The sequence below is a fragment of the Manacus vitellinus genome, unplaced genomic scaffold (genome assembly GCF_001715985.3).
Source record: "Manacus vitellinus isolate BGI_N305 unplaced genomic scaffold, ASM171598v3 scaffold_48_pilon, whole genome shotgun sequence".
NCBI classification, from domain to species: Eukaryota; Metazoa; Chordata; class Aves; order Passeriformes; family Pipridae; genus Manacus; species Manacus vitellinus.
In genome coordinates, this window is record NW_021940593.1 from 1,785,982 (window position 1) to 1,809,343 (window position 23,362).

General features: G+C 38.5%; 2 protein-coding genes across 3 annotated transcripts in view; one reads left to right on the forward strand and one right to left on the reverse strand.

The window, feature by feature from the left end:
* MYPN (myopalladin) overlaps window positions 1-7,728 on the forward strand; it is a 66,623-nt gene extending 58,895 nt beyond the window's left edge. For both annotated transcript variants that reach the window (XM_018079909.3, XM_018079908.3), the window contains 2 exons: window positions 322-455; window positions 2,490-7,728. In XM_018079909.3, the coding sequence (XP_017935398.2) occupies window positions 322-455; window positions 2,490-2,659 (304 nt within the window). In that variant the 3' untranslated portion in view covers window positions 2,660-7,728. The remainder of the gene's footprint in view (window positions 1-321; window positions 456-2,489) is intronic.
* Window positions 7,729-11,382: 3,654 nt separating this feature from the next.
* ATOH7 (atonal bHLH transcription factor 7) lies at window positions 11,383-12,801 on the reverse strand. The gene has a single exon (XM_018079910.3). It carries the CDS (start codon window positions 12,635-12,637, stop codon window positions 12,182-12,184), a length of 456 nt encoding a protein of 151 aa, XP_017935399.1. The 5' UTR covers window positions 12,638-12,801; the 3' UTR covers window positions 11,383-12,181.
* Between the last annotated feature and the right edge of the window lie 10,561 nt (window positions 12,802-23,362).

A 23,362-nucleotide genomic window follows, 5' to 3' on the forward strand; every position in this document is an offset into this window, starting at 1 on the left:
CACTGAACAGGCTCCCCAGGGTAATGGCCACAGCACCAAGGCTGGCAGAGCTCAAGGAGTGTTTGGATGATCCTCTCAGGCCCATGGTGTGACTGTTGGGGATGGTCCTGTGCAGGGCCAGGAGTTGGACTCAGTGATCCTTGTGGGTCCCTTCCGGCTCAGCACAGTCTGTGATTCTGACACTATAAAGAAGCAGCAGGCCAAGACATTTGAGGATAGAAATTACGACATCCTATTTCATATTTAACACGCATATTTTAAAATCTCGAAGTTTGATATGCTCTTGAGAAACAGTAATTCCCAAACCCTTGTTTTTCCCAGCATGCATCAAGACACAACAGGGTACGTCTGCCTCCTCATCCAGCCTGCCAAGAAAGCAGATGCTGGCTGGTACACCTTGTCTGCCAAAAACGAAGCTGGCATCATCTCTTGCACTGCTCGACTTGACATATACGGTAGGTACTGGCTGGTGAATAAAACCAATCAAATTATTGGCTTTGACTGGGTTTGAAATTGGTGTCACAGCATGGCCACAGGTTAGTAATGCCCCCAGGAGGAGGTACAATGATACAGCTAAGTGGCCAGACTAGCTCTGCTGCATCAGCTTAGAGGTGGGTAAGGAAAAAAAAAAGCTGTAGAAAGAGTTTTGCACAATATTCTCTACTCCCATTTCCCACCTTTCAGATTCCTTGGATACATAAGCATATAAACACGTATTCAAGTTGAACCTTAACCCTGGTCCCTCTGACACATGCCTCTGGCACAGTCCTGACCCCAGACAGAACAATAAATTGCACACAAGAAAGCAGAGCCCTTCTTCAGAGTGTGGATGGGGCAAACTGAGCCCAACTGATGAGGGTTAGTTTACACCTAATACGTTTGTCTAGAACAAAGAAGGCCCCAGCCCACTTCAAGAACTACAGCCCATCATTTAATTACTCTTTTATCTATGCAAGATGTAATAGTCAAAGCAGTTTATCTAGAGCAAGAGAGTACTTTGATCATTTAAGTAGCATAATAAAACAGAAAACATATATATTTTATACATATATATATAAAATATATATTTTCCACAAACTGGCTGGATTATAACTAGACCCTCCAAAGCAAAAGAGACCAACGTTTTCCAACTTGTATTTCTAATTTTTAAAAAAAACCCCACCTAATTATCATAAAAAGGTCACCAGTACTTCTCTGTCGCCTTCCTGCCACCTGGTGGTGACACGGGCAATAGTAATGGAAGGATCGAGAGGGGGCTGGGGAGAGGCTGATTCAAAAAAAGGGTCACATGAAAGCAAAAACAGCTATCTAAACGTTGAAACACATCAATTAAATTTTCACGCGAAGGATTCAAGGCACAAACAGGAAAAAGATGAACAGTGAGAAATGTTTCCCAATTCCAACTATCTTATATAAAGTATGTGAGTCATACCCCAAAGCGAGTGACAGAAGTGATTTTTCCCTGTGCTATTTTGAATAGGTGCAATTGGGGTATTGTAAGTGCAAATCTGATATTTTCAATTCCATGTGCAAAGACAAACAATATGAGTTCAAGTAGAAACAAATTGGGGGCTGCAAGAAAAAAAAAATGTCACTTTTTCAAGTATTTCCAGATATACAGTATCAAAATTCAGCATGGAAAGATATTTCCTGTCAATGCTTAACATGCAGAATGCAGTCCCCTGCAGATGTAGATTATCAGAGTATTGAAGCCTGAACTTCCACCCATTCATTTTAACTGCTGACAGACATATTTGTCTGATTTGGATGCAGACCTGGAGGTTTTGTATGGGTATATATATATATATCTTTGTATGGCAAAGATAATATAATTATCCCTTTTCTGAAGTATTTTAGGAATGATAACTGCTAATAATAACTAAATATTCTCACAAAATTTCAGCAGTATTTGTTCATATGGAAACATGCTGAATGTTACTTTTAAATTACTGAGTATGTGCCTTTGGATTACATTTCATAATTTTAAAAAATAATCTAGAAAACATGTTACTACTTGTAAGCAGTAGAGGGCAATCAAAATTGTAATCACTTCCTTAAAGAATTTCAAAGCAATAATACAGGGAATTTAAATGCCATCAAAAGATTTTTCAGGAAAAAAACCCTCCAGAGGACCAAGTAGAGCAAAATCAGAGCCCTGGCCAGTTTGTTTGTCTGTTCATGCTATGGTGTGTTTTCAGTTTTGATTGCAAGAGCTTTGGAGAAGGCTCCAAAGATTCAATCATGACATTTTGGACTTGGTGAGATCCACACAAACATTGCCACTGAATTGCACAGGGATGGGATTCCATCCGTAGGCTTCAATACCACGTCAGTGATAACATGTGAAGGAACAGGACCCAAGCAGAGAATAGCGCTGCCGTGCTCTCCTCGAGGCTGCCGGCAGCACTCGGGCCGTGTCCCGATGTTTGCCGGGTGGTTGCCCAGCGCACCAGGGGCTGACCCGGCCCGTTGTGCTTGTGTCGCTCCAGCTCAGTGGCACCGCCAAGTCCCGCAGCCGCTGCGGCTCCGGCCCGGGGGCAGCCGCTACGCCAACCTCGCCGGCCAAGGACTCGACATCTTCCCCGCCTGCCCTGCTCCCGAGAGCCCTCTGCTCCTCTCAGCCCCGTCCCAAAAGCTGGTGGAGAGTGAAGAACTCTGAAAAACGAACACTCGTTCCAGTTACACCCGCAGAGATATCAGAACTGTGAAAAAACAAATAATAAAAAAAAAAAAAAGAAGAGGTACAAGTGAAATGCTAATGGTTTACAAGCAACTTGTTTATAATTAAGTGTACTGCTGCTGCAAATGTTGCAACTAATACATCATACAAGACTTTTGCATATTATTTTAATGCAGGATAATTGTGGTATGGAGTGTTGTGCAATAAATTCAGTACTGTGTAGTTTGCTAAGAATTACATAGTAAACATAGTTTTCAGCACCTAAAAGCCAATACCACTTTTACTTCTTGAATTAAAGCTACTGCACTGTAGCTGCCACGGTAAGGATTGATGCTGATGAGTTGGAATACTGCCAGTGAAAACACTGACATTACAGTAACAGCAATCTTAATGAGGGTAAACAACAAGACTTTGAATGTAATTCTAAAAAAACATGCCAAATAATCACAAAGCACAAGTTAAAGGGGAAAGATGTAAGTCATTTTTATATGATTATTACCACAGAATATGCTGATTTGGGATTATCTTAGAATTTTTGAACTTCAGACTAGATAAATATAGTGTTTCATGTAGGTACAGCTGTATACCCTAAATATTTATATTTGTGTGTGTGTGTGTGTACTCCATGGATTGTGCATTCACAGTGTAAGGGTTCATAAAATAAGGTACAGGGCATGTGCATAAGTTGCCAACTTAGAAAATGAAAACTCCTTTTGTCTGAAACATGGGCCCATTGCTGAAACTATTTTCCAGATGTGCTTCCTACTTTTTTCTTTACCATGTTAGTGATCATCTGTCTTTAACACAGATGATAGCAAGCTTATAAGTTCCTGTCTCTTTTTCCTAATTTTTAATGTGCCCCTACCATCTAGCTCATTTTATAACTAACTGAAAAGGAATTATGATCCGGTAAACTTTTACCATCACTTAGGAAATGATCACAAGTGCAGTGTCTACTGTGAAGACAGAAAATCCTGCTAATACACAAAAATTAAAAAGTTAAGCAACAGTTATGTGCAAAGAGCTAAAAAAATACCCTACTGTAACTAATAATAGTAATAAATAAGGCAAATAAATGAAAGCTCAACAGAAGGTGTTAAATGATAGTGTTGTCAATATATTTAAATATATTTAGCATTTACACAGTTGCATTAATACCTCCCAGCTCTTAGACTCTGAATGTTTAAGATGTTTTCCTGCATCTTTAAATTGCTGCTAACCCTCTTCTCTGGACATTGTTTTCAAGCATTTCTTACTTTCTGTTTGTAACATGGTTGCAGAATGCAACGAAGTCCTGATCAAAGTCACAGAAATGAAAAAAGAAATTAACAGATACTTTCATTTTAGACTATATTTGGGGCTTTTTCAAATTTAAAGTTGTAACTGAAAAAAACTACCTATGCAAAGAAAACAATGGGGAGTTATCTTAAGAGTAAAAGAACATTGGATATATCCAGAGACTGAGAAAGAGAATGCCTTTCACTGGGTTTCCCACAAATACAGCTGCTGTTATCCCTAATTACTGGTTCCCTAAGGGTTTAGAGGATGTGAATTTCTTGTACTGTGAGTGAAGCCACACAACAAAACCATCATTATAACTCTCATGCTTTTGTTAGAAATCTCAGCAATTCACCCCAGAATGATCAGACCAGAAAGTCAAAACACATTTGTACCCCGAGGCACAGAACAAACTGCAGATACTTCCATGGGAAAGCAGAAATATCAGTTGTTGCCCACGTTGTACCTCTTCCCTGGCAAACAAAACAGAACTAATAGCTCTTCAAAGTGATGCACTGAGTGACTCCAGTTATGGGGTGCCCAGCTTCAGACACATTGTGGATCTGAATTTCTCAGACAGAGAATCTACTGCTCCTCTTGTCTTCACCTTTTAAGGATGGCTTAGGGATTCCATTTTTTGCCTGGAATCTATCCTATTAGGCAAGTCTAGCTACAAGAGTGGTCACTTGAAACAGAGTTCTTTACACAGTACAGAAGAAAGGAATACTAGTACTTAGTATTGGCAAATATCTGGTTACCAGTGCTGGAATCACACTGCTCAGACTGACAGCACTAGTGGTTCTCACATTTTACAACACACTCAAAAACTCAGTGCAAATTCAAAGACAAAGAGCACAGGGTAAATATGCAAACCATATCTCTTCCCCCTTCCTCTGCAATTTCAGTGGAATGTCTCCAAACTCACATCATTACGACTTGAGCTGACGAGCTGAGGATTAAGCGGTACAACGTTTTTTAAAATGTACATTCAGTTCTCTGGAAGTGGGAGGACGAGAAGCTACTGTTCAAAGACTTTTTCCAAAGATCTGTGCAAGGAGGATTAATCCTTAGTCATTCAAGAAGGGGCCCTAGAAATCTCACCGAGTTAGGCTACAGAAAATGGATCACCAAAATCTGTCAGATGAACATTCTCTCCTGGTCAGTGTTTGCAAAAGGATCAAAATCCATCACATTTCCCTACATAACGTAGAAGTCACTAATTTGAATTACTTCCAGTGCATCTGATAGAAACAAAATCAGGATCTGATCCCAAATGGTCTGTAGTCATTACATTTTGTTAGTTAACTGTTACAGAACACTTTTCCTCTGCACACACTGAGCCCATAAGCGAGTGTGTACAGGCAGCTTGTGTGAATGGATGTCAAATGCTGTCAGTAGTATGGATATGCTCATCACAAGGAAGACTCGATAGAAAAAGACACCAAAATTACGTTTGTTGTTAAGTGGTGGAAAAGCCAATGGAAAAAGGCTTGTGTAAGCAGCAGAGACAGCACTGAGTTGTTTAAGTTGTGGGCTTGTGAAGGATGGCACTGCCTTCCCATACTATGTCCAGCTGTGCCAGAGCCTGGGCAACTGTGCTCCTTCCTGACCAACACAGCTGCTCCTCGCTGGTGTTTATTGAAGAACTGCTCTGACTCCACACTAACACAGCATTTCATTCTCAGGGCAGGCTAATGCAGCAACAAAAATCAACAAAAACCTTCTGCTGAAGTCACTGTTAGCTATTAACTTCCAAAAGTCCATGAAACCACCCCAGTGTGGAGCACAGTGCTGTATCAGTACAACACAGAAATGGCCAGCTTTGTAACCTCTCAAGTGTCTACTGATTCAGAATCTTGAGGTTTATTTAGTTTCCCCTTTCCTCAAAGTCCTGGTTTTGTACACAATCAGAGGCACAGTATATTGGAAACAAGCAGAAATGACAGCATTTGCATTGCAATTCTAGATTCAGAAAGTATGGTCTTTGCTTTAAAATTTTGGTCCAGATGGATGCCAACCCAGCCTGCAGCAGCACAGAGGGCTGCACTGGTATCATTGGACCTCTTACCTTAAAACTGCTGCATTGAGTTCCTTGTTTTCATCTGGAAGGTGGAACAACCCTTCCCAATGCCTCATGTCTGCCAGTGTGAGGAGATGAGAGCACACACTTCAAACAGGAGAAGCCAGGTCTGCAGTTCTTCATCTTAATACATAAACAAGTGCCAGTCCCAACTGATCACAGTAATTGTAGGTATTTCCAACAAGTCTGGAATAAGAATTCATTTAAGAACTGTATTCTTAATGCTACCAGGTTTAAAAGCATTACTTTCTGGAAAATGTCGTCAAACAAAATGATTTACAAGACTTAACAAAATATTTATACTGAAAAAAATACTTGAGAAGTGATTCATTGATAATTATCTTATTATTTCCAATACAAAGATGTTCACTTTGAGCTTTAAGATTCTAGTTTATATCTTTTCCTAATTAAAGTTGATATTTTTTATTTTTTGATCCAAAGTCATTCTCGCTGGGAAGAAAAAATGTTAATATCAGTTTTAAAGTACATTTTAAGTGCACATGAAAGGAAAAAACAAAACACCTGCCCTTCATCTCACCTGAACTTAAACAAATGCTTCAAAGTTGCATACAAGACTGTGTCATTCACACATTTGAATAATTGTGAAAATGTGCAACAATGCCAGAAGTTCTCAGAACTTTGCTGTGACAGCTGATTAATAGAATCAGACTTTACATTATTTAGAAGAAAACCATAAAGTACTGTCAAGTTATATACTAGCCATGCTTCTAGCAGGTAGTTGTGAAATAAAGTTGTTGCCTTTTTAAACAATTCTTGATATCAGTTTCCTTTGGTTTTAAATTATGCTTTCTTTTGCTGATAACCTCAGCCTCTTCACCTAAGGTTGAAAGAACAAGTATTCTCAGGGGTATCAGATACAGAAGAACAGAACCAAAAAAAGGATGAGTGCCAACACATTTGCTGGTTGTGATTTTGCTTTCCCACAACCACATTTCTCCATTCTTACCTGATTCCTGTGTACTTCTGTGCCTGCCAGGTCAGAGAAAACCTTCTTAAGACCATTTTAGCTCAGCTGCTTCCTCTAAGCAACACAAGCTGCTTTTATTAACGCCTTTATATTTCAAGTCCACCATAAAGAACCATTTATTGCATAATAAAAAGAAATCCTGGGCCGTATGTGCTGTGAATTTAAGTGGAGTTCTCCACTTACAGCAGGAGGAATTCTGCTCAGAAACAAACATCCTTTATGATCACACAGTCTGTTAGCAGCAGGCATCATGGTTTTTTTAAAGAAATTGAAAAATATTGAAGACAATCTGAAATTTTAGAAAAAAAAAAATTACTATGCACCCCAGGCTGCAGGAAGCCAGTCAAAAATTAACTTCTTATTCCTTGGAGTTACATATGCAGATATTTTAAGCAAATGCTGTATAAGATACATTTTGCATGCTAATTTCGGTACAAATGAAAACTGGACTACACAGTAGGAAAAAACTTGTAGACAATACTAAAATGTACTCTTTGGTAGAAAATACATTTGTATATTATACAGGGGGTTGGTTTGGGGTTTTGAAAGCCACTAGTTCTCAGAATGTAATTAAAGTTAAAAATATGGAGTATTTTTTAATAAGTTCACAAGAACTAGGTGAAATCAATGTTTGTTATAAGATATCTGTGTAGAGGAAACACTGGACTGCTTCTTCCATGAATAAATATGTCTTTATCCTCAGCGCATTTGGTTTTTTACCCTGGACATTTCTAGAAATAGAAGAGCTGAACATTTTTTTAGACATATTTAGAGCAAAAAGCAGATGTTCTACAAACTCTTATTTTAAAAAATCTAGATAAGTTTCACTCCTGAACCACAGAAAACTGCATCCATATTGCTTAGCTGAAATAGCTGGAATCCCAAGTGTAAGGGTATCTATCTTAAGGCAAAAGCTTCCTTTGGCAAATCAAAAATTTGCCTGGATGTAGTATTTTTTTTTAAACTTGTGCCTGGTCAATCACAGGAGGGACTTCCACAAAGATTTCACCAGGAAAGTTTACTTAACAAGATGGAAAAAGTCAGCTAAACACAGAAATACCTAAGAAGTTGCCATGTCATTGACTTTACAAGTCTTTAATGGGGGTTGGTCCCCTTTTTACTTTTAAGAATTAGTACAGCAGCATCAATTCTTGGTGTTATTTTGGAATTCCAGTCAAGAGCTGAGTTTTGTCCTATATGTGTGTATATTACGAGATAGGCTGTGCCCTAAATACCTTATAAATGGTGAGAATGGAAAACAGAAGCCTAAAAAATTGGAATGAATGGAAGCTGTAAGACATGCTACTACATATCTGCTAAAGATCTCAATACTCAGACAGGAAGCAACCACTGACTTTTTGTTACTAACACACATTTTGGGAATGTGCTACTATGTGGGAAAGCTAATTCTGCTTTCAGCCACTGAAAAGTCACTGCAGTTAAAACTCTCACTCTAATTCCAAGCTCAAAATAACTCTGGGCATGGCAAAACAGGGTGACATGATTCAAAGAAGCAGAGAAGCAGAGTATCTGTAGCTACTTCAAAAAGACAGCCCTGCAGAAACCCTTTCAGAAGGACAGAGGTTAATTTCCCACAAAGAGTTCATTAGAATTTCATCCTGAATTTCAACAGTGAAACATGTATGCGTGTAGAACACAAATAGATACTTAATGAAGCAAGAATTTCTCATCCCTAATGTTTTCACAATAATGTGGTTCTAGAATCAGTGATACCTGGACAGATGTGTCAGGTGCAGTGCTGATACTACAAACAGAAGCATTTCAGGTTTGCACTGCTGTTCAGTGGGACCAGGATTTAACAACACACCCAGCTCTAAGCACCTAAGCTTTTGCTTCATTTGGAGGCTTATTAGAAGCAATCATTATTTAAGGGGAGGGGGTTTCAGATGCCCATTCCAGTAAAGTCCAGTACAGAAGGTGGCTCACAGCCACTACCTGACAAGCATCAAACACTCAGTGGGGAACAAGTATTTGGGAGCAATAATCAAATCCAAGTTAAACAGTTAAGTTTATATTTCATGAACTGTCACTGAAGTACTTGTAAAGGAAAGCTATAAAAGAAACTAATTACTTTCTGAATAGTTGTTGAGTCTGAGAAGTCACAACCAACATGAATATTATCTGCTTTTCAGACTGCCTTCTGAAAGGATTTTTAATGATTAAAAACTTTCTCACCACCCCAATTCACTCTCCAAAAAGCTTTGGCAGATGATCAATAGGCAGACAGCTGTCTACACACTACAAAGGACTTACTCTGCTGCCTTCTGTACTATAGTAAACCAGAAATACCAACTTACAGCTCAGACCTGCACCCTCCCAAGAAACAAAAATACTACAGCATTATATATATATATTAAAAAAAAAAAGGCACAAAACCACCACAATTTTCCCACTAGTAATATTACTAATATTATCAATAAACATTCACCTCCCACTACCACAACAAAATCTAAGAGAATGGGAATGATAATCTTATTACAGTGCTCAACAGCAGAGATTGATGCCATGACCTGATTTACAAGGGTTCACAATCTATGTACTGCACTACAGCACTTTTTAGGGTTTCAGTTTCAATTCTTAATAATTTTTGGTAATGTGAGCACAGATATTTTATAGTTTGTGTTGTTTTGTTCCTCTTTAAGTGAGCTTACTACCATTTAACCATTCACTGCATACTAATTTGTTTTTTTAACTATATCTATCATCATATGCAGTAGACAGTAAATTAAAATGTTGTGAGGAAGAAACAAACTTGGAAAAGAAATAGATGTCAAGTACTTTTACCTGAATTACATATAAACTGCAGTGTCATGTCCCACAAAAACAAATCATGTGCCAGTAGAGACAAACACAGTCTTGTTCTTGAACACTACTCTGGTATTTATCCTTTTGTACTGTGATCTCCTTCCCACCTCAGCTTTAGGATATCCTTCACCAATCCAAGTTTTCCATGGCATATAATCACATGATTTATTTGTATCATATTGCCATTTCAGTATGGAAACCCACTACTGTGCCAGCAGTGCAGGTGAGACAGTGTCTGCCTAAGTTTACAGCTAATAAATTAGGGTAAGATGGCACAGTATTTAATTATTTAAGAATTGCATTTGTTCCCATTACATACATCAACTTGTCACTTAATGATAATACTCAAACAGTACTAACTTGACTATATGATGAACAACAATTAATTCTATTGTATCTATGAGTAACATGCCTTCATACCCCTACAAGGATGAATCTGCTTTCTGTTTGCTAATAAAGCTCTAATGTAATTCATAAAAAGCAAAGGCCCACATTTTAATAATTAACACTATTCACTGCTTTTAGAGAGGCTAAATATACAATAAAAAAACCATTCCTCTATGCCAGTGTTTAAAAGGAGAGAATTGCTCAGAATACACAGTGTCTCTTCCACAGAGGTTTAACCTGGTCTGAAAGTGTCCCAGCAGCTTCCACACCAGGAACCATCCAACTCCCACCTCAGGAAACGTCCAAGCCTCACAACAGTGACCAAGGGCAAAATGTCAGGAAGGGCTCTGGCAGAAGACAGTGAGGTCAGGTGTCTGTATGTAACTGCTCCTGCAGCACAGGCCCTCTCCCCCAAAGCAGGGTTTAGTTCCTGTGGATGCTTTTGTTTTCTCTGAAAGCTGCTTAATTGTCAAAAATAGCTCCTATCAAAGCTAATAATTTGTCATTTGAAAGAATTCTCAAACATAAGACATGGCAGCAGCCAGCAGGGAACCTGCCAGCCTTCCCTGCTGGAAACCCACCAACAGCTGCTGTGGGACAGCAGCTCCTTTTCTCCTTCTGTCCCGTGGCTAACACCAGCCAGGGCTCGTCTCAGGGAGTTCCCCACAGCAGCACCAGCAGAAGGACCCCTGAGCTTCAGCCTGCTGCCATCACAACAGGCATCAGCAGCTGAACTCCTGCAGACTCTCCACCCTGCTACAAACACATCTGCTTCCCCAGCCAGTCTGCTCCTGCTCCTTTTTTCATCTTCCCAACCTCCTTTCCTCTTCCACCTTTTCTTCCCAGACCCCTCAGTCCCCCCAAGTGAAAGCAGCAAGCAAACAAAAGGCCATTCAGCACATTACCGGGGCTGAAATCAACTCAACTGCTCCAGCATTTTTCCCAAGCTCTTATCTTTGAGGCTCTTTTCCAGAGGGCACGTAAAACACACTCCTTACTGTAACTGGGAAGCAAGTATCATTTGGCAGCAGGGTTCTTCTGCATATTAAATTGCCAGGATTGTGATGGAAGCAGTGTAACATTTGGTGTAGGAAATTCACTAGTAAGTAATTCCTAGAGTAGGAATTTCAGGTAGATGGTGAGGACATAGCATAGAAAACACTTTATTTATGATTTACAAAATCTGTTATTGTTTCCAGATAACACAGGATTAAAAAATAAAATCATTTAAAGTCTACAAAAATCTAAAAGTTTGGAGTATTTTCACGCAAGCATTCTCATTTATGGTATATAATCACACATGCTTTTACAACCACTAAAAATAAAACATTCTTTCCATGACTTTAAACTAGCTCTTTTTTGAGCATACAAGAAACACCATAAATTGGATTAAAGCAAACCTACACAACCTTGGAACCCATAATGTCAAACTTACAAAGTTTAAGAAAGTTAGTTCTCTGAGGACTAGAACAACGATACATTATAAAACTTTTTCCATGGGAGCCATTTCTGTGAAAACAAACCAAAGAATAAGTTTAAAGCTGACATAAAAATAAAAACATGGAACAAAGTTAATTTCTGCTGGTATTCCATTCAGTTACACCATGGGTCAACTTGTTCCATGATTTGTAGAAATACTGTCATGATTCATCACATTAAAATAAAAACACCAAAAACTTACTTAATGAAAAAAATCAAATGAACTAGATGAACTAGGAAACAATTGTCAGAAAGACTTCAAATTAAAAGTATACTTTCCACTAGTATTAAATAAATTCAATTTTCTTAAATGCATTTTGAAGTTCTCAAAGCAAATTCGCCAAATTAGTATAAGAGGCGAACAAAATGAGCTATTATAATGCCAGTATTACCTTAGTCAAGCAGATTAACTCTTGCTAATTATTAAATTACACATCTGCTGCATATCCTGAGTTCAGGAGTTCTAACTAGCAGCCTGAAAGTGCTCCGGGTGGTAGCCGAGTACCCGCTGTGCGTAGGGATCGCCGTCCGCGCCCAGTTTCTGTCCCGGGTAGTGGTGGTAGCTCTGGGCGTGGAAGTGCTCACAGTGCAGGCTAATCCATTCCCGCTCAGTACTGTACCTTTCTGCTTCAGCAAGGATTCTGGTGAGAGCCATGATATAACTCAGGGCCATCTGCAGGGTCTCATACTTGGACAGCTTCTTATCCTGGCCCCACTGCGGGACCACCTTCCTCAAGCGATCAAAGGCCGTGTTCAGTCCCTGCATCCGTCGCCTCTCGCGGGCGTTGGCAGCCAGTCTTCTCTTGGCAGCGTTCTCCATCCTTTCCGAGCTGCACTTCCCAACACAGCCAGCTCCACTCCTGCACTGCACGCCTGATTCCACACCCGAATCCGAGTGACTGGATTGACAGGTTTTCATATTTGATGTAGCTTCAGTTTCACACACACACACAAAGATTACTTTGTAAAAATCAGATATTTAGAAAGTGGTCAGGAAAGCACTGTTTTGAGCTGCCTGCATACCTCTTGAATCTGTTTCCAGATCTCAGTGACAAAATATTTTTCTTAGCTTCTTAAAAAAAAAAAAAAAAAAAAAAAAAAAAAGTAAAATCTTCTTGTTCTTCTGGAAATGTCCAAAAATGTTTCTTATCGTTTAAAGAAAGAATGAAGAATTGTTAATGTCTCATGCTTTCATTCTTTTAATTTCTTTAATCTCAAGCAGAGAGAAAACAATTGAATCTCCCTTCTCAGAATGTATGTTACTGAAGAAAATGATCCATTTATTCCAACTAGGATTCCAAATGACTCTTTTAAATGAGGGAAGTTCTGGTTCAGTTTAGGAGAGTATTTTGAAATGGTGAACGGTTGCGATCTGAAGACGTAACTTCCTAACAGAGATCTCTCCTTTGGCTCCTGCTGGCCAGCAATGACTGTGTTGTATGGACAAGATGAGGCTTTATAGGAACTGCAAAAGCCAAACAGGTGGTAGCAGGTGGGCAGGCGGCACTCTGCTTCCATCCCAGTACCTTCCCACCCTGGGAACTACAGGCAGGGAAGAAAAAAAAAACAGAACAGTAAAATCTGAACATTACAGCCTTCATCTGGTGAGAAGTCTTCCAAAGCCATTCTGTCCAGCCCTAACAACTTGCCATCTGGAGTAGTGTCTGGCTGACCCTGGGCAGTTAAGCAAAAGATCTTTTCAAAGGATAAATCTGTTGCAACACAGGGGGAAAAAAAAAAAAATCTCTGTGCATTGTAGCATTTGTAGGTTAAAGCACGTGAAAATTCTGGTGAGGTATTGAGGATAGAAGAAATAACTGTTTTAATGAAACAGGAGAAATAACCTAATGACATACAGCCAAGAATAATGTTTTGCACATATGGTACCAAAATAAGCAAACTCAAACCACTAGAAACCCTTCAGCAAGCACAATTTTAATACTGTATAAAGTACACAACATTGCAGTCAGAACTGTACCTTGAGAAAAATGGGGATTGTGCATTTGCCTGTAAGCAAATTCAATGTCATGAAATCACTGAAATATCCTTAAACAGTTAAAATGTAGCTATGGATTTATCTAATAATGATTGCAAAAATACACAGATAGGTTGTGATAGTCACACACAAAAACATGCAAGTATAGAAATCATCTGAAAACTGCTGTTTTTAATACACCATATTAAAGCATATATGTGCATTTTATGTGAGTTAGAAGTGTCTTTTTAGCAATATCACTAAATAAGTAATGAGAATAAAAGAGTATGTGAAAAACAGAAATCTGCTTGCTGGCAGTAATGGATCAATTCTGCTATTAATTGTAATGACAGAGAAGCCACCCTATATACACCCACATAATCAAAACATCTTTCTTTTACTGTACTTGTACTATTAAGACCATAGCTACATAAACTTAGGAGGATATATCACACAATCATTTTATGATGTACATACAAGGGAGGGGGAACCCACCACACAATGATTTATTATCTGTATTGATTTCAAACTTAATTAAATTGTTACCAGCATTCATAAATTAGTAACTTTTTTTCATTAGAGACTGAATACTGTATATTTATTTAGAACTATAGCTCAATTGTTTTCATTATGACTCCAAAACTTGGTGTAGTTGTAAACAGCTGATTAATCCCTAGGAAAAGCAATGACAATGAAGTGAGGTTGAATAATCCAGAAACAATAGGATGCAATTGAACACTAATGGACTCCGTGTGACAGATGTTGAACGTCGGCTGTTACGCCCAGTTGCTCTGCTCTTAATATTCTGCATCCTAATGACTGTGATCAGAGAGGAGAGCTGGGGCAGGGGCTCTCCATTATCCCATTATCAAAATGCATGCCACTTCTTCAATTTTTAAAGAAGTACAACTGCATCACGTTTCATTAGAAACGTTCCACTTTGCTCTCTGTGTGCACTGACCTGTTCTGCCAAACGTAACCAACGACTTCCACACCTTAAGGTGCTCCTTTCTGACTGACAGTTCCTGATTATCCCTGGGAGGGAGAGGTGAGAACAGCACCTTACAAAACCCCTCATAACCATATGTCTTTCCCAAAAAAAAAAATCAGCAATTAGAACTTGGGAGATATTTCTTTTTCTGAAGGCACTTCATGGGAAGTACTGCATGCACAGCATTAAAAACAAATACACATCTGACCTTCAGGCTATTGCTGGGGCATATTTTAGTGCTACTGCAGCCTTCTATGCCCAAATAAGTTTGTTAAATCCTTTGTCTCTTACAATGAATCTCAAATTACGTTTAATGTAAAAGAAAACAACAGAATCAAGGTGTACCATAAGTCAATAAATATTGTGTGTTCTCATGAGGTAGCTATTACTCAATTCAGGTAATTAATCACTCAGTGTTAGGAGTGCTGCTAACTTCAAACCAGAAATACGAAAAGTTTCCCTTTAAAATGTCATATGGTACAATTCTGTATTTTTTCATTTGTCAGTTTTTTTGTTTTAACTTAATATGTGCTGCTAATCCTAATTGATTCACCACCATTATGCTTTGACTAACACACTACTATAATCTCAAGAGAGAAGCTGTGATTTATCTCTCCTACTGAACAAACTGTACCATTAGCTTAAATGGTTTATTACCAAATCACAGGACAAGGGCCCAGATCCATTTGGATTAATAACAAACCCCTAACAGGATTTTATAGTTTATAGGCAAAGCTAAAAAAATGCTCTGTGTCTGATGAAAACACCTGCCTTGCATAATTTCATTTTCTTTAAAGTTTCTGCTTTATGAATGAGAAACATGAAAAATATCAAGGTCTTATCCATACACATCAATTAATTTAGTTCATTTGCACAGCCCCCCTGCACAGCCATATGAGAATATGTTATTTCAAACTCAAAAATGAACAGCTTTATTGCTCAGTGAATAACAGAAAGGGTATAAGACTAAATTTTCCCAGGTTTCCTTCACTTGGCTTGACTTCCTCTATATTTCAGCTTGTCTCAGTTAGTGCTCATGTAATTTTACTCCCTTCCCCCTTTATTTTTCACAATTTCTCAGAGATAATAATATTTGAAATATTATTTTTCAAATTATCATCAATATTTTATGTTTACAAAAAGTTATTAACGTATTCTGATGAGATACTCTGCTGTGGTGCTAAAAACGTTTCCAGATCCCAGCATGGGTTTTGTACACCAACCATTTCATAAGAATTTCCCTTTTACTCTTATTTTACCATCATAGACAATCTCAAGCCAGAGGAACATTAGAATCACCAGAAAGTTCTGTGTTTACTCAAGTTACTCAAATTTCAACTTTTCAACCTCTAACTATGCAGGTACAAATTTAGTGCTACTCCATGATCCTTGCAGCATTATTCTTAAGTCACATTTTAAATTCAAAACAGTATCATTTCTCAAAATATTATGTTTTCCTCAGAGAAAAACAAGAGAGATGAATAAGAATGCTATTTCAGTCCTAACCCAAATTATTTTAGCATCTTTAAGCCACCACTGATATTAGGAAAATGGAGGAGAGTTTCAGTGCATTAAAGAAATTAAATAGTTTCAGGATCTATGACTATATACATAAAGTCATAAAAATTGTCTTCTAGGTATCCAAGGTAATAACTCAGATGCTGACTATCTCAGCTCCTACTAAGAGATTAATCTCTCTCACCTGTACTACTGTGGAAAATACAACCTAATTACTTCTGTTGTGGATTAACTGTGGCAAAACACTAAACTTAAAACGAAGTGAAAGCAATATTTCTGGTTAAAGTCTAATTCCTCAATACATTCTCTTCTCTAGTTGTACTACAAATAACATATCCAAACAAGAATCTTACCTCTCTCTTCCAGCCAGAACTGACTAGTTGATCTCAGGTAGATCCTTTCTAAAAGCCTCCTCAAGACTTCTTAGCACTGTAGTTCACACTGAGGAAAGCTGAAGGACTGGCATGCTGCGTGCTGCTTGATTAAGAGCAGGTGGGTAGCTACCAAAATACAACCATCCTTAAGAACCCAATTTCTTGCAGCATTTGACTGAGCTCACAAGACAGGCTAGAAATCACACACAGGTGTGTGGAATCCTGTGTTCTCCTGCCTTGGTTATTTGCATTGTTTTCCCTGTCACGGCCATAGGAATATCAGAAAACACAATAACTCACCAGAGAATGTTGTATCCTGAACTGACAGTAACTAATACTGGCAAGTTGAGTAGCAAACTACAGCTGCAAGAGGAGCCTGCAATCATTTCACCCAGGGCTTCCCACCCTCATCCTGGACACCCTTTTCTATGAGTGCTTAGAACATTCTAAGTTTCCTCTTCAGTCTCTGGTTGAAATCTTCTTTCTAGTAGCTCACATAAGTCTTCCAGCTACACTTAAGGCTCTACTTGCCATACCCTCCATTTACCACTTCTCAACTGACCCATTTCTCCTTGCCAGTCATCCTCTCTGTTCCACATGATCTTTCTCAGGCAGCTTTCCCTCGGCTGAGGCTCAAAACCCACAGCTTTCCCCAGTGATCCTGGACAGAAGACCATTTCAACATAACTTTGTTTGAAAGCATGTTTTTGCAACAGGAGGTCTGAAACCTCCTGAAAAATCAAAAATGAGGAAGGGTTCCTTTTCCCACGGTACTAGAGGAACATGTTTTGAACCTGGTTCTTATCTACATTATATATTGAATATGATTACATTATGCACCTTTGTACAGATACATATACACAAGACAGCTCACCAAAGAAGTTTCCACTTCAAATGATATCACAACCCACTGCACCACTAAAGCAGCAAAAAAGGCTTTGGCATATTAAAAAGCTGGTGAATTTTCTGAGCACTTGGCACCACATATGATCTCATGTGCTCAAAAATACAGTTATCCACCAAGGTCAGTCCCACCTGCACACGCTCAGCAATCTGCAAAAGCTGTCCTGATGCTTTCCACAAAGGGACCTACAGACACACAGCAGGAGGCACACAGTGACCTTTTATTTTCCTTTATACCCAATTTCAACGGGACAAGAGTCTTCCAGAAAAGACCTTCCATTACTACACAGCTTGAGAACTATTAAAAGCACTACCTAAAATGCACCAAGAAACAGACAAGGGAAGAGATCCAGTTTCCCCTCCTGAGTTCAAACAGGAATTACTGGGTTTATGGTCTTCGATAGGTATTTCCCTAACCTGTTCTCTAAAACCTCTAACAGGGTAAGTAGCAGCACAAATGATAAATTATTATCTTTTAATATACCATATACCTTAGTATTAGAAAGATGAAGTAGGTAGTTATGATAGCAGAAGGAAGTGTAAACTCAGGATTCTTGTGTTCAACTCCAGATTCCAGAGAGTAATGCTCCAGAGGTTATTTATCTCTTAGTCCTTCCTGACTTCCCTCTGTTGTGGCCCCTACACGTCCTCTGACTTTCTCAGGTGCCTCTCATCCAATTATCATCCTGCTCATTCCTCACATCTGTGCATCACAGTCCTCTCTGGAAAATATATGGGGATCTTTGAGGCTACAGTGAGGTGAGTTCCCATGTTTTCCCCCTGTGCACACTGCTCTCCATAGATTTGGATGGTCCTTTTAACCTCAAACCAGAGATGTTTGTTCCAAAAGGATTCTGCAGTGATGGCAACAGCCAAAGCCCAGCAATTTATGAACCAGCACAGGTGAACTAAGATGAATGCATTTGTTTTTAACACTTTACAAATGTAACTAAATTTAATGAGACCCTGACAGGGAAGCAACACCAGCACTATGAACAAAACCAAACCAAAAATCCTAAGCTTGCTGCAAAGAACTAAAACCTCTCAATAAGAAATCAGCTCAGTGTTCTTCCTTAATGGGCATATATGGGTGGGCAATGTCAAGCAGAGGGTGTGATATATCTTACCTGCTGAACTGTCAGCCTTTTGCTGGAACAGGTGCTTGCCCAAACACTGGCAAGAGGGGCAATACCACAGCTACAGGTGTCAGTTCCCCACGATGACTTTGTGAAAAAAACATTTTTTTTTACATGGTAATAAGTGACTCTTAAGTTACTTATTTGCTATGCCATCAGAAGCACAAGAAACACATTAACATTAATGCAATCACTGTTAAAAGAACCCCTAATTTTAGCTGTTCTACATTACATTTTTATTGGTTTTAATTGGACAAAAAATATACCAGGACCATTCACAAGTTAGCCCTTAAAATCCACTTTTTTCCTTTGGAATTCAGAACAAAGCCTACAAAAATTCCTAAAAACAGCAACTGAACAGGTAACTGTGCTAAAAGACAGTTTGGAATTTCATTGTGGAACAAAATTACCTCCCTAGAAGGCTCTCCCTGGCTACCTGTCGAAGATCGTTAATTATCGATGTGTGAAATGACAACTCCTTTTTATTTTCTGATAAACCTTTTTCTCTTGATATGTGGGGATTGTCTCCCTGACACACAGAACTAAAGCTGTTCATACAGTATATACAGACTCTTAGTATTGACAGTGAATTTACTTTAGCAGAGCCTAGGGAAAAGACACCTGTTACAGGAGTGGAGCTTTCTGTTTACTCTTGAGAGGAGAAGAGAAAGGGAGATAGAAAAGGTGTGACGTGGTATCAAAGGAGAGAGAAATGTAAGACTGTGTTCCCACTGAGTTTCCCAGACACCTCATCAGAAAAACTCTCATTTAAAATAAAGCCAACAAACAAACTGCTTGCACATGCGGATTTTCATCGAGTAGCTTGACATACTTCAAAAGTAAAAAAAAATGCAGCATGTTACCTATTATATGAAAACTTTTCTCTATGATTTATAATTGTGAAAAAAATGCACTCCCTGAGTAAAAGCACCTTTTCTCTCCCAGTGACAAAACCAGCTAGTCCACCTCACTCCTAGTGAGTTCTTTTTGCTCATATGACAACTGTCCATGGGACAGGACCAGTAATGGCCTCTATGAGCACTCATCTTGATTTTCTCCATTCTTTCCTACAGTGAAAGTCCCTGTCCATATTCTCTGTCAAGAGGCATAAAGACCCTCAGAGTGAAGGTGACATCTTCCCTGCACCTGTAGCCACAGAAAACCAAGGAAACAGGAAAATGAGGGCTGCAACCCACTGGTGAGACACCATGACCTGTGTAAAGCTTCTGTTCCATAAAGACTTTGCAACCTGCAACTTGCTTCACTCAAAGTACAGAAATAATTCATGTGCAGGAAAATACAGGGTAGCTTTTGTATGAAAATGAGTGTTGAAACTGTGGAAACTAGGAATACTTCTTGACAAGTAGACAAAAAGCAAAAGCCACTGAGAATGGTCCCATTTTGAGAAGTAGAAAAGTACACAAGAATCTCTGTGTGGGATAAAATACTGTAATAAACCTGTAAAGGCTTGAGTATATTTAATATTCGACCCTAAGTAATCTCACTGAATTGAATGGTAATCTGCACCTGGAATTTCAGGGGAAAGAGGAAAAGCAATAAAAGGAAATGGGGAAAAAACAAGGGCCACAAGATGAGATATAAGCAGGGATACAGGCAGGAACAGAAAGTGAGAATAATAAAACAAGGGAGGTTTCAAGTGGACTGAGCTGCAACAGTTGACAGTGGCTGGAACAAACAGTCCATAAGATTAGGAGCTGCCTTTTTTTTTCTTCTCAAACCCTTTGACTCATTGTTGTAACATGAATAAGAGAATGTAATGCACTTTGGAAACGAATTACAGCCATACAATCAATTTCCTATCCAATTAGGAAAAAGACTCTCAGAACTCCTCATCTCCCAAAAATGTAATTAACGCTACAGTTAACGTTGCTTGCCCAAAACAAAATCGTGTATAGATTGTGCCACAGTTTAGCGACCGAAATAAAAATACACGAAGCAACAATGGAGAGAGCGATGCCAAAGGATGCTGCAAGCTTTTTATAAAATAATTTCTCATTTCAGGAGGAGTTATTTTCTTGTGCAAACAGGCATAAAATTACTACCCGGTGCACTCTTCTCATTGATTTCTACTTGGCACAGTTTGCCAGATGCTGCTTGGTCTAAGTGTCGCCTTGACCTCCGCTGGTGACGCTGGCCCCCTTTTGCTTTGTGGCCCACTCTTTTCCCAGCAGGGAGATCCCACCCCTCAAATAGTTCACTTGCAACTTTTGCTAAAGGCTTGTAGGTTCCCCATATGTTGTAGCGGAGGGGCCAGCCTGACTGGAATTAAGTCAGGAGTGGCGTCCAGCTCTGTGGCTGGAGCTGGCCCAGAGGAGATTAGGAATGCCCCAAAACTAATTAAATATTTTGTCTCCTGCTGGTAAACAAAGGCGAGCGAGGGCAAAAATACGAAATGCCTGATTTAACTGGGATCTGTAAGTAGCTTGACAACAGCAACCCTGAAGGCAGTGATGCATGATTTAAAAGCCCCTAATGGGTCAAAGCTGTTACACAAATTAGACTTCTGTTGATTATCCTTCGCCTTATGTATTTACAAAACTGTTACATAAATGTACTTACTATCAGTTCTCAGAGCGTTTCACAACAGCATTTCTGGGGTAAGAGCCATGCAGTCCAGATATTTATTTGGAAGCATTCTTAACCTTCTCCTTTGCACTAACAGAGAAAATAAATATAATAACCCAAGTAAATATGTACCAATAAGAAGCATCAGCATTTTCAGTAACACTTTCAAGGATCTGAACTGTCAAATGTTGCTTCACAAAAATTAATAGAAGAATTATCTCGTTTGATATCTAGTAACATTTTTTAAACATTGCCAGCTAAGTACCTTTTCAAGGCACTTCTATGTAAATAAATACATATATAATACATATAGAATATATATAATCAGTTAAACTATTTAAATGAAGAATGATATATATTTAATCAGCTAAATTATTTAAATAATGGATCTAATGCTTTTTATATATACAATTCAGATTTAACGTATACAGTTGTGTAAATTAAAAATCCACTCTCGTGGCATTTTAAATACTGTGTGTATTTTAAAATACACTACTGCAGACTTAACTTCTTTTCTTTTAGAAATGTGCCATAGCTACCACGTAAATATTCCACGAATATGTTTTAGAATGCTAAGTGAAGAAATGTCCTACAAAAATCCTGTCATGAAATAAAATGAGAATTATAATTTGATGTTCTGTATACTAATTTCCTATACATGCTTAGCTTCATATGCTTCTGCAATCCTACTGCAGTTAAGGGGACTAATCCAGTGTCCAAAGACAAAAATAGCTGTTTGGTTGTCCAGGACCTCAGTGCAAAATGCTGTCAGTGTGAACTAAAAGTGACTTGCTAATGAAAGCAGAGTATTCACCTCTTCAGGGAGGGCCTGTGTTCAATCTTTATATTTTCTATAAGTCCACTTTTACTTGTGGGGTTTTTTTAAATCTTTACAATAAGGTTATCTTTATTTGCTGAAATTTGAAACAGTGAAAAATGGCATGTATCAAATATATGAGTAAAAGAAAAGGAAACCTTAAAACCAATTGATCCATATATATACATACAAACACCAGCAAAAAATAAATATAGATCTCATTTCATTTTCATAGTATTTTACAATTAGATTTTTACTTTATAATTCAGCTGTTCTGCAAATTAAGTAATCCTGACTCAGTCTGAGTATAGCAAGGGCTGATGTTGCAATTAATGCTTTCCAAAGGAACCAGGAACTCTTGGAGCTCTCTCGGTCTGTCCCTGCCCAGACAGCTGAGAGCCCACGATCACACACATATTCCACATCTGCTCCTTTGTCCAAGTGGACAGCAGGACGCCACAAAGGTTTCCTCCACCCAAAGAAAGGCAATTCTAGAAGATTAAGATGCTCCAGTTAGGCACATGGTAACACTTGATGGTTTGGATGTTCAGCTCCCCCAAGTGCCCCATTTCCAGCCGATAACGAATTGGATGTGACGGGTGTATTCTAAAAGCTACTGGTAAAGCCAGTTGTGAATAAAGGAACACTTAATGTCATGATTGCTAATACAGCAACAATAATGCTGCCTTTAGAATGCACAAAGGACAACGTTTCCCACTAGGTACGTGAGAACAAAATGTGAGAAGCCATGACTAGAAGAGCAAAGATCTCACTTCACCCAGCATATATAGCAAAAGGACGGAATATCTGATATCAAAAAGCTTGTTGGTGGGGGTTTTTTTCTCCCATGAAGCTAGTTGTTTCTTTTAATTCCTTACTTTTTCAGGATTTCATTTCTTGAATGTCAGCATTCTATTGGATTTTCACAGTTTTCTTTTGAATTATGTAAACTCAAGGATGGGAAAGTTTTCTCAGACTTAATTATTATAGTGGAAATTTCAAATTAAGAACTTCAATAATTTTTACAGAAATATATTCAGCCACAAGAAAACAGGTTTCCTTGTTTCCACACAAAATAAATGACACAATCATCCTTATTTAATTGCATACATTGTGGTTTATGTCATCAGCTACTCATGGACTTTAATTCCTAATGCAAAAATTGCAGGAAGGCAGCTCTATTTCTGTTGCAGCTGGCCTTGTTCACATACAGTTGAGAAGTAAAAAGGTATGTATTACTTTTTTTTCCTTACAGCTTAAAAAAAAAAGTGTCTGAGCGCAGTAATATTGATATTTATGTAATTCAGGCTCAATGAAAAACGTGCTTTGAACAAGGTGCTATCA

Excerpts from the sequence above, each read along its gene's own strand:
- ATOH7 (XM_018079910.3), bottom strand. The coding sequence starts at position 12,637 with ATGAAAACCTGTCAATCCAGTCACTCGGATTCGGGTGTGGAATCAGGC.